This window comes from Mytilus trossulus, chromosome 13 (genome assembly GCF_036588685.1).
Source record: "Mytilus trossulus isolate FHL-02 chromosome 13, PNRI_Mtr1.1.1.hap1, whole genome shotgun sequence".
In the NCBI taxonomy this organism is placed as follows: Eukaryota; Metazoa; Mollusca; class Bivalvia; order Mytilida; family Mytilidae; genus Mytilus; species Mytilus trossulus.
Window position 1 is genome coordinate 45,192,099 of NC_086385.1, and position 11,976 is coordinate 45,204,074.

General features: G+C 31.8%; 1 protein-coding gene across 1 annotated transcript; it reads right to left on the reverse strand.

Moving 5' to 3' along the window:
* Positions 1-3,615: 3,615 nt before the first annotated feature.
* On the reverse strand, positions 3,616-11,283 carry LOC134695139 (BTB and MATH domain-containing protein 38-like). Its single transcript, XM_063556326.1, has 3 exons — positions 11,147-11,283; positions 5,070-5,524; positions 3,616-4,240 (listed from the first exon to the last, which is right to left on the reverse strand). Exons 2-3 carry the CDS (start codon positions 5,470-5,472, stop codon positions 3,765-3,767), a joined length of 879 nt encoding a protein of 292 aa, XP_063412396.1. The 5' UTR covers positions 5,473-5,524; positions 11,147-11,283; the 3' UTR covers positions 3,616-3,764.
* Between the last annotated feature and the right edge of the window lie 693 nt (positions 11,284-11,976).

Consider the following 11,976-nt stretch of genomic DNA (forward strand, 5'->3'; position numbering starts at 1 on the left):
TACGTTTATGAATCAAAAACCCGACCCAGGGGCAGAACACAGCCCAAGGCAACCGATGTGTCTTCAACACAGCGAGTCAATCCCATACTTGTAGGCGGGCATAAATTGGCTCATACACAAAAATATGTTTTAGTTCATTATCTGCCTATTTGTATTTCACCATGTAAAATCATCATCTACATGATCTTATTCTGTACAAAGGTTTCGTAGAAAATGAACAAAGTGATTTATTTTTTTCCATGTCGGCTTTTCCTGACCCTTTAGAATTTAGAACTGTACATTGTTTCAAACACAGGCGACATGGCTGTAAGATGCTCCTTTAATACACACTATTTCTATCTTCATATACGAATGCGGCATTTGATTCATTTTAACAACAGATATTCCAACGCAATAAATATTTAACTGTAAAGCAAGATATTTTGTCTGGAGTAATCGCTGATTGTGTTGCAACACTATATTGTAAAATGACTCCTTTTTTATGTATCAGTATTTTTACGGATGATTAATGCATTGCAGTAGTCTTTGATAGTTCGAAATTATGTTAACTTAAAAAAAGAACATGCTAAGCGAAAAAAAAAAAAAAGATTTTGACATTTTGTACCCTCAACGTTTTAAAGTTTTCTTAAACGACAATTTTCACAATCGACAAAATTGATATTTTTTTTATGATACAAAAGAATGAAATATTATTTGTATAACCATTCTCGACAAAGCTTTTAATCTCTTTTTTGCCTTTTTTACAGATACTCCGAGATTAAAAGAGGCGAAAAATATACTCTTGTTCAGATATAATTTCTGTCACACTTTTGTCATAATGGCTTATCAGCTCAATATGGCGACCGTAAAATGTCTTGAGTGATGACCTTGATTTGATTGATTCAAAGCCCTGTCTTAGCAACTTTTGAGAAAGCTGTATTCCTCGTTCAACAAAATCAACGTACTTTGAGCTAGCTCTAGAGCAACGTATCAAGTAAGACACATATTATCCATATTCTGGTACCGCTGGGATGTTGCTACACAGAAATGGAAAGTGGACTATAGATAAATTAAAGTCATCGCGTTTGTCATAAATTGTGGTATTCAACCTTCCATTAGCGGTTGTTTCGAGAAAAAGGTCTAAATATGAAGCAGAGTCATCTGTGTCGGTAGTATCTTTAATTTAAAGTTCACTTGGATATATTAAGTGTAAGTAATCACTTAAGCTTATATTATTTTGAGACAGTACATAATTAATATACCGAAAGGGGAAGTTAAAAACGGGGCTAATTTCTTTTATCCTTTCTTTACAGGCCTTTGGATAAAGTCTGATTTATAAGAATATAAAAACAAATCTGCAAGTAGAGAAGCGCAATTGGTACCCATTGGGATTTCAACAGTCTGTTGGAAGACCAAGCCTTAAAATGCAACATATATGTTTTCAATTAAAAATGCCAGCAAGGCAGTGATATTCTCGTTGGTATATTTTCTCCTTCACTCTGTATGATTTTTCACAAAGTGAGCTGAATTTCAGCCCAAAACTAGATATTTAAAACATCTAGTGCCCTTTTTGTTAAAGAAACATAAGCTGGCGAGTTATTTCAGTCGAGCCTTAAGTTTAGTATGTGGAATAGTGGTATAAAGAGTTGAAAAATCAAAGGTTGTTATTTTAGTTCACACAGAAAAGTAGATTGCACAACTAGTAGCTACCATGACTCATTCATCCCCGCCGGTATAGTCCTTCGGAACTATGGCCACATCTGACTCTCTTGCCTCCTTCAAAGAGAGAATCAGCACGTACAGCTTCTTTATAAGGACCAACTTGTTTTATCCTGCTTTGAACCCGTCTCACACGACTTCGATTTTATCTGTTCATATTCAAATTGTGCCATAATGCTCCAGAGGAGATCATCACAGTATATAAAGATCACCAGGTTTGAATAGCTTAAATATCTCCGGAGCACCTGAGATCACCCCTAGTTTTTGGTGGGGTTCGTGTTGTTTATTCTTCAGTTTTCTTTGTTGTGTCATGTGTACTATTGTTTTTCTGTTTGTCTTTTTTCGCCATGGCGTTGTCAGTTTGTTTTAGATTTATGAGTTTGCCTGTCCCTTTGTTATCTTTCTTCTCTCTCTTAAAAAAGAAGTTAAAATATGTTGTTGTTATAAAACTGTAGAAGATCAATGTTATTCATATCTATTTCAGTGGAGTTCGTGTTGTTTCTTATCTATTATTTATGACTGTTGATGTAAATGTCCTTTGGTTTTTGCGAGTCTTTGTTTACTCCTTGGTTTTGATTGTTATTGTCTATGCAATTTGTTTTTAATTGTATCCGTTAAATCAATATTTTATAAATTTCCTTTTTAAACGATTTTAGATTATCGCATACATTTAGTCAGCCATATAAGTCAAGCTGATATATTTGTATTAGAAACATTACGTTTACCAAACTAGTTATGAACTGACATCATGGTGTGTGTGCCATATATACATATACTACAGGTAGGTGAATGACCTAAACGCTGATTTCCATGCTTAGCATGTTTCTCTTTTGTCATAAAAATTCATAATATCTCATAAAATTAATAGATTTAGCTGACAAAGTCCTTATATATCAATAAGGTAACTATATTTGTAAGTGGAAAATCGTTTTAATATTAATTGGGCTTAAATTAAAACTTTCCCCTCTTTGTGATTAAAGTAAGATAACTCTGGTCAATTTTCCTAACATTCAATCATTATGGGGAAATGATATAGTTCTATTTTCATCGATATTCTTTTTCAGAAAAGTTCTAATTGTTTTGGGTAGGTCCCAATCACAATTTTACACTCTAGAATTCGGCATCAGTTAGAAGCTTCTGGAATAAAGTGGTGGCTATGGTGTACTGTTTGTGTTTGTGCGTATGTGTGTTTGTGTTAGGCCTTATTACACTGCTTTAGTGTATTTGTCTTAAGGGATGGACACAAGCAGATCAGTTACATCAGCTTTCTCATTCATTTGAGTTCTGGTATTATGATATACACCATATCAATCTAAGAAACAAATGCCTTAACTAGTAGAAGGACGAATGCTGTTGGACATTTTTTTATGCATACCACAACTTGAAACAGTGTATTCTTTACAGCACAATTAATGTTTCTCACCGGCATATTGTACCTCAAATTAATAGTAGGAAAAAAGTGGTATCTATGAGACTGCGTGATGATGTTTCAGATTCATCGATCATACCATTCTGTTAGCAAAATAGTATATTTATAAACGTATTTGCAAAGAATAAAATTTTCGTAACATTATTCTCACCAGCTACGAATAAATGATTCGCTGTGTGGTGTGATTCCATATGAATCAACACGTGTACGTCCGGTTTCAATTTACTTTCAAAACACCTACCATCGATAATTTTAGTTATATAAAAAATATCTATTTATATTTTGTAATATCACAAATAATTACAAATAAATAAACAGAACTCCTACCTTTTTCCTTTAAGTTGATCTTCCGTGACAGTTCCGAATATATCAAACATTTTTTGGCGAGGTAGTTTTAATAGACACAGTGTAATAGAGGAAAATAAAAAATAGCAAGAAGTATGTTAAACAACATTATATTTATTAATAACATGAATAAGACAGCAACCTCTTATGCGGACAAATTGAAACAACTTAAGAATGACTTTACGGCTTGATTTTTTCATTTTTGTTTAGTGGTAACGTGTTCCAATGCGGGAGATATCCCATTTGGTATCATGTGACCTATAAAGAGTATACATCCTTATGTAAATGCGCATTAGTTCTCTTTCATGTATTTTTTTAAATGTTCACCAACCTCTTTGATATCAATTTCATATTGTTTAGGTTCATTAGACACGCTCGACCCAAATCCTCTTGAATAACCATGTATCACTTTAGTTTCCTGATGCCGTATGAACTGAGGACTAACTTTTACGGCCTTGTTAAATATCTTATCGATATCTTTCCACCGTTTGAAGCTAATTTTACTTTGTGTAGTTTGAGATATTTCTTCAAATTTTGGACTTTTTGTCAAGCTGTCAAACTTTTTCCGGGAAGCAACTGCAATGGATTCTTTTAAATAGTCAGATAATTTGTACATTTCCGCTTCAAGAATATCTAATATGATTTGCTCTGAAGTGATGGAATCTGATTTGGAAATCACACCATCAACCAGAAAATCTTCAATTCTTTTCTTTAAATCATCAGTTTGATATTCATCAGCTAAAGGCAACATATGATGAACATTGTCTTCTGGAAAAAATCAATTGGTTTTCAAAGATTACATTTAAAAAACATGTTTAGTTTAGATGAATTTGAGTTTTTATCTTTAAAAAAATGAATTGCCTTCAGTGATATATGGGACACAACTCACTTACACTGCAACCGACACAGAGTTATAAACAACAAATATTTTGAAAGTAAAAACCTTAATATAGTAACAATAACAAGAGTTGCCGGATGAAATATCCAAACGTATAGAGACTAATGAGTTCTACTTCAATATTCAATTATGAATAAAAAGAATAAGATGAATTACATACTTATGTATGATGGTTGTACCAATGAGGCCCATTGAATTATGATTGATTGATTGGTTGTTTAATTAATTGCTGCTTATTTAACGTTCACTGAAAATAATTCCGTTTATTTTTAGGACGATGTTGGTTTAAAAATCCGACAAGAGTAATTTGGGGTGTAGGTTCTGCTAAGGAGAGTGGTGCTAAATGCAAAATATCGCCATCTGACATGTTAAATATACAGAAAGCCATTTTGAGATCGTCCATTATCATAAATTTAAAATCACGAAAGTTATCAAAACATGTAATGAATAAATCATCCAGAATTCTTCCCAATTGATAGTATTGTCATTCCCAAAAAATACCGCCTTTCCGGAGCCGCAGATTGGCATTTTCTATATTATGAAAATGCAAAAAAATAATTGTAAAAAATCTGTTAAAAACAAAACGATAAAAAATTTATGGAAATCTGAGATACATGTACTTAATGTACGTAATTGTTATTGTCTATATCTAAATATGACGACCAGATGTTCTAATTACAGGTCAATTGATGTATTTACCTGATAATTCATCATCGAATCCTGGAGTCAGATAACGTAAAAAAAGAACAAAATGGCTGAGTTTTTTCCCTGGTAAAGGTACCTCTTCCTTCGATCCTTCAAGGAATGAAGAACTAAACATGGCCTTAAACACAGGAGACACCGCTATAAGAAGTTCCTTTTGAACAAAGATCTTTGTGTTACCAAAAACCAATCCAACATTCTGTTGAGTGAAAGGTGACGCCAAATTTTGTTCATTGCTTGTTAACTTTTCTAAAGGGTCTTCTTCTTTTACCGCATCTTCATTTTCTATTTCATCATTACTATTTAAGTCATCCGAAACAGCTGATCTCGGTGACTTTTCTTCTTCTCGTGTTCTCAATGAATCTGTGATTGAGTGTTTCATCCGGTGACGTAGCTCCATGTCTGAGCTACTGGTGTTGTTGAGTCTGATGATTACACAAATATGTGTTTAACTGGAAATAAACATGTTCAACGTTTGAGTTTTTAGGACGTTGGTAGATATAAAACAAGACGATACACTGTAGGTGTATATCAATAAACATGTTATATATATGCACTATTTGCCCTAAAAAGTATATTATATTTTTGAGACAAATTCGACATCTTTATATACATCAAAGCTGTCTTCTGTGATATGTTCATATTACCTTCTAATCTATTCATTTCTAGTAATACGATTGGTTGAAAGCAACAGCGTGAACATTGTTTATACATCATGTGGGTTAGGTAGGCATGGCATAGTTAATTAACCAGGAAAATTCATAATATCTGAAAACAATCTTAATAAAAGATATTCAGAAATATATTTATTATATTGACGATGATCAAATATTTTTTTTAATTGCTGGTTCATCCTAAGAGGAAATGTGAAAACTAAAATAATAAAACTTTTTAAAATCTCTTTTTATCTTTTTAAATTATACTGTTTGTTCTGAAATGAACTATATAAAAACCTCAATCAATTCTTTATATTTTTTATGTAAGCGGGATCCCAACCATCCCCTTACCTATTACGAGACAAAAATAACAACGCAATGTGGATAGTGCTCCAAAGGATAATTGTCAAAGGCTGCTTCGTTTACTCTATCCGATGTATTTGGGGAAAGACACAGACATGTGAACAACAGTTAAACTATAAAGAAAATGAAGACATCACTCGACGTATACGAAAAACCACACTGTTATCAATCAATCCAATCTACCTTGTTGGTGATGTTTGGCTAACAACTTTGGAAAATATTAATGAAGCTGACAAATTACTCGCTACAACATCATTTACTGATTATATGATTGACAAAGGCTTTGGTTAAGGATACTTTTTTTAATGGAACAAATACTTGACAAAAGAACATACATCACCAACTCCCTGGAAGATTGGCACAACAAAGTAAAGAACATTTGTCCATCCCAACATATAGGATGTATATACCACCGATTAACTCTTGAAGTCACTTCAAGAATGGTCTGCTAACAAAAATAGACGACGATACAAAGTTGAAGTTACCAGCCTCCATCTGATGATGCATCATCCCAACTTCTTCATTCTCTGAACTGAATGACTTTGTGAAATATTGTTGTAAATTGTGACTTAGTGACATCGTGAACAAAAGTCATTATCACCTGTTTTCACCATTGTGCTTTATTTTATTTTATCATGCAATCCATGTGTACATTTTATTTAAGAATTGAGTGCTTCATTTTGTAACTTCATTGGGGTGTAAAAGCGTTACCCGAAGTACAGCTTGTTTACCGTTCCATTATCAAAATGTGCGCACAGTCAACGCGTTTACAATCGTATGAAGTTACAAAAAGAAGCATTCAATAATTATAATAACATTCTTTAGCTGGGGTCACTGTGCACTTTTTAATGGGACCTCGTGTCATCATGAATGATAAATGTTATTGTGTAATGTAGTTGATTAAGGAATAACGCGAGATTACAGTGTAACCAAACAGAATAACGTATTAAAATGAAACATACCTCTAATGTAATTATTCTTAAGTGAACAAAAAAAAAATGTTTGTGTTTAAAGAAAACATTATCACATATTGGTGTATTCATATCATAATTATTTATGTACTGATACACTTAAGACACTTTTATAAATGATAACTTTTTTATCATTAGTTATGTTAGTTGTCTGTTAAATTAATCGACTGTTTTATTGTGAAAAACTGTTTGATTATATATTATGTATCTATACAAATACAACAGTAACTATGAAATGAAAGATACCTGAATATTAAGAAAACCCAAATAAACTGTATACCCATCAAGTTTGAACAGATTATACGAGTGTATGCTCTATAAACCTTTTGTCTTTTGTTTTGATTTTTAATAGATAGTTAGGTCTCTCCACTTTTCTGTGGAAAGACCTATTGTTTTTTTTTTGATTATTTTTTTTCTTCTGCCTAATTTTGTTCTTGCGATAAATATTTGTTTCGCAAATTGTCGCTTAGATATTTGGTATATGATATCGAACAGTTTATGTGCTTTTGAAATTCACCCTGCGTAATCAAGTACTTTTCTTTGAAGAAGTTATTTCCACAAACACTGTTTTCTTTGTGTCCACTACTCCTTTGCGACCGTAAAAGATAACGACAAATTTATTTTATAAAATTGCTCGTTATATCCTTCGCATGATTTGTCCTATTTTGACCAAAGCAATATGAACGCTCCATATTAGAGTTATTTCCCCTTATGCATTTGATATAAGTGATATGCATTTGATATAAGTGATATGCATTTCTATCTTGTAAACCATAAGTGATAGAGACCTCGGATCTTTTGATTTGAGGTCCTTGGTCCAAAAAAATAGAAGAAAATTAGGTCAAGGTCATATTCTAGTTTTTGAATTTGGCTTATTTTCACTTATTCCCCAAAACCGTATAAGATATTAACAAATTGCTTTTTCATAATTGTTAGTTGCGATATGTTGTGACACGTAAATGTTGATTGCAAGGGTATGTTGAATGTAAAAGGGAGTGTTCTCCCCTCTTGTGTTTAGAAATATGCGTAAGGTTATATAACTCATTAACCAAATATAATTAAGACCTATGGTCTTTTGATTTAAGGTCCTTGGTTTATGACCTTGAAATTGATCTCAAGGTCATTGTTTAATTTGACTTTCTAGATTTTGACCTTTGCCTTTACCTTATATGTATACATGATAAAGCCATGTGACGTTTGGCAAAAGGTATCAAACCATTTAACCTTGAAAATAACAACCGGAAGTGACCTATTTTTTGTACTTTATTAATATTAAAGTATATAGAACCAGATATTTTTGGAATCAGTGTCAAATAAATATTCAAATAATATCGTAACATTTTTCAAACCGGGAGTAGCAAATTATCTCCCTGATTTAAAAAATATTGTATAGAGACCATATATTTTTTTGTAATCAGCGTACACTAAGCTATCATTTGACATTTTAAACTTATTTTTTCCAACTTTCATATTAAAATACATTGTTTTTGGTGAAAATGTATACATTATCAACTGATTTACCATAGACATTATGTGTAAGTAAAGGCAACAGTAGTATACCGCTGTTCAAAACTCGTAAATCTATGGACATAAAATAAAATTGGGGTAACAAACTAAAACTGAGGGAAACGGCATAAATATAAGAGGAGAACAACGACACACCATTAAAATGTAACACACACAGAAACGGACTAAGCATTAGACAAAATCCGATGAAAGTGATATTCAAAAAGCGGTAGCAATCTTAAAACTTATCCGAAAGGTTCCAAATATAATGTGTGTCGTTTTCATATCTAAAGCATTGATTTGAGACGAAAATAAAAAAACATTTTTTTGAATTTTTTGAGATATAAAAAAAAGTTTTTTTCCCAAAAATTTGAAAAAAAATTATTTTAACCCATTAGTTACAACATGAATATAATTTAATTAATATATTGAATATTTTTAAACAAATTTGAAATTTTATATAGTACTTAGAAAATTATGTGTCGATTTTTTATTCAACTTTCCGCAAACCTAATTTGCACCCTATGATCGTTTACACAGAATTTAGATACTTTCCGACAAGTTTCGATTTTCATTATCACATGTGCAAACATTGCAAATGAAAACTTTTTAAAATAGTGTATCTCATTTTGTTTTCTATTTAAAATACTTTTTGATCAATTTTATTTCAAAGTCGTGTATCGTTTCTTTTGTTGACTAGTATATTTTCATTTTAAGAGTTATCTCCAACACTGTTTTTCTAGTGTACAAATCTCCTTTGCAACCGTTAAAGATTACGACAAATCTATTTCAACAATTTGCTCGTTTTATCGGTGATTCGTATATTTTCCCTTAGATTTTACTGGCTTATATTGTCGAGTATCAACGTACTGGCTGTATCACTGAAAACATTAGGCAATACATTGTGTGACATCATAATTACCGATAAACAGAATAATATGTAGTTTCGTTTTTGATACTGACTATATCATGTGGAATATCTCAACTCGCCCTAACGGGCTCGTCTAGATATTCCATATGATATAGTCAGTATCAGAAACGAAACTACCTATCATTTTATATTATATCTTCAGGATCATAAAAATATTTTTGACTGAAGCAGTACAGAGACAATATATGGGAGTTATTTCCCCTTTTGTATTTTTAAGAAAAAAAAATAGTTGTTGCTTGTAAACCATAAGTGATAAAACCTAAGGGTCTTTTGATTTGAGATCCTTGGTTTTAAAAAAAATAGGATCAAGGTCAAACATGTCAAAGGTCAATGTCATTTCTAAATTTAGGTTTTAGCTTATTTTCGCCACTTTTCAGGCACATTTTTTTGCTTCATTGTTAGTTGCGACATGTCGTAACACATACATATTGGTTTAAAGGATTCGCTAACATAAAATAAGAGTTTTCTCCCCTGTTTGTTTAAAAATATGCATATTATAATATAACTCATGAACAAAATATTATTATGATCAAGGGTCTTTTGATTTGAGGTCCTTGGTTAATAAAATTGAAATTGAGCTCAAGGTCATAGGTTAAATTGACGTTCTAGATTTTGACATTTGCTTTTACCTCATATGTAAACATGATAAAGCCATGGGACTTTTTACTGTAAGTTGCAAGTCATATGACCATAAAAAAGGAACCGGAAGTCACCCTGTGTAAACCGGAAGTAACTATGTTTTGTACTTTTTGAATGTAAAAGTATATAGAACCATATATTTTTGGAATCAGTGTCATTTAAACAGTTAAATAGTACCGGAATTAACAAATGTTCTCCTTCATTTAAAAAATATTGTATAAAAATCATGAATGTTTTAAATCAGCGTACTGTTAGCTATCATTTGACCCTGTAAATGACATTTTAAACCGAATTTTTACTATTTTCATATCAAAATACTTTTTTGGTGGAAAGACCTTCAATTGTTCTCTGAACAATTTGTTTTTAATTGTTAATTGAAATGTTGGCAAACTAGGATTTATAAATATTGACGGTCTATAAAAAGATCTGGCTGAATTATGACGTTTGAAAGTTAATTACTAGAAACATGATTATTTGATCAAGTTGTAATTGGCATAGCAATTACTCTCAGTAACGGTTTGTACTCTCCGATCTGAACTTTTAGCAATAAGCATGTTTGGTTCTATTTGTTATCGTTGTACGTTGCGTAACACTTTTCAACAGTTGAACAAATGTGTAAAGTGTGTTCATATGTTGTGCTTTTTATTCCACTGTCACAGGTTAGGGGAGGATTGGGCGCCCGCAGACATGTTTCACCTCGCCATATTTTGCAATCACACACCCCATTAAGTTTGATATAATACTTGTTTATCTTGATGACCATGTAAATAATAAGTCATTTTAATCTTATTGATTACTTGTTTTTGAAATAATAATTACAAATTATTTTGAAAAACATGGAACAAGCGGCCAACGACTAAAGCCTTACTGGGCAAATTCATAATATAGCAAAAAAAGAAGTAAATAATGCATAGTTCAATTAACAGACAAACGCATATATTTACTTCAATACACAACTTACCTTCGAAAATATTTAAGATAAGTAGCAATTCTTGCATAAATGCTTACCTTAAAAACTATGTCGAAAAAATGATTCCACAACAGAAAGTATTGACCTTAGATACAGTATTTTGTTGACACTAACAACACACAAAGAAGTAAAATGTATAAGTAATGAATAGCTACACATTTAAATGTCGTTTTAAAATACCCTGACATTTTTTGTCATATATGTGTATCGTTCGATACGAATGACGTAATCATATGCAGTCTACAAAATAGTTCATTGTCTGCTTTATTACATGGTCTAAGGTTTACATAATGTAAAGCGAGATAACCTTTCTTGTCTCATTTATTTTAAATTAAAGGATAAACTACAAGGTATAAATTTATTTTCTGTCCAAAACGGCTATACCTTTTCACGTCCATTTTTAACGACCTGACCTAAGCCTCATTAAGGCTTCCATTTTTCGCAGCAGAACTATAAGAGGAAAGAGGGACAACCAAACTCATTGATTGAAAATAAACTGACAACGCCATGCTAAAACAGAAAAAGACAAACAGAAAAAATTGATATTAAAACACAAGACCCAACATGGAAAACTAAAGACTTAGCTCCACGAACCCCACAAAAAACGTGGGGTGATTTCAGATGCTCCGGAAGGGTATGCAGATCCTACTCTACATATGGCGCCCATCGTGTCGCTCATGTTATTACAAACCCAGAAATTAGTATAAATCGGTAGGTGACATCAAAGATATAGGTTTTTGTTATGCTTTTTTATTATATAAAAAATGATATTGACCACTGATTATTGAATGCTGATGAATGAACAAACAATTGATTTAATCACCTATATAAAGTTACACAATAAAATATGATAAATTCCGAGACCGGC

Coding starts and splice junctions, on each gene's coding strand:
- LOC134695139 (XM_063556326.1), bottom strand. CDS start 5,472: ATGGAGCTACGTCACCGGATGAAACACTCAATCACAGATTCATTGAGA. Junction 4,241..5,069: donor ATTCGATGATGAATTATCAG/GTAAATACATCA, acceptor GATTTTTTCCAG/AAGACAATGTTCATCATATG.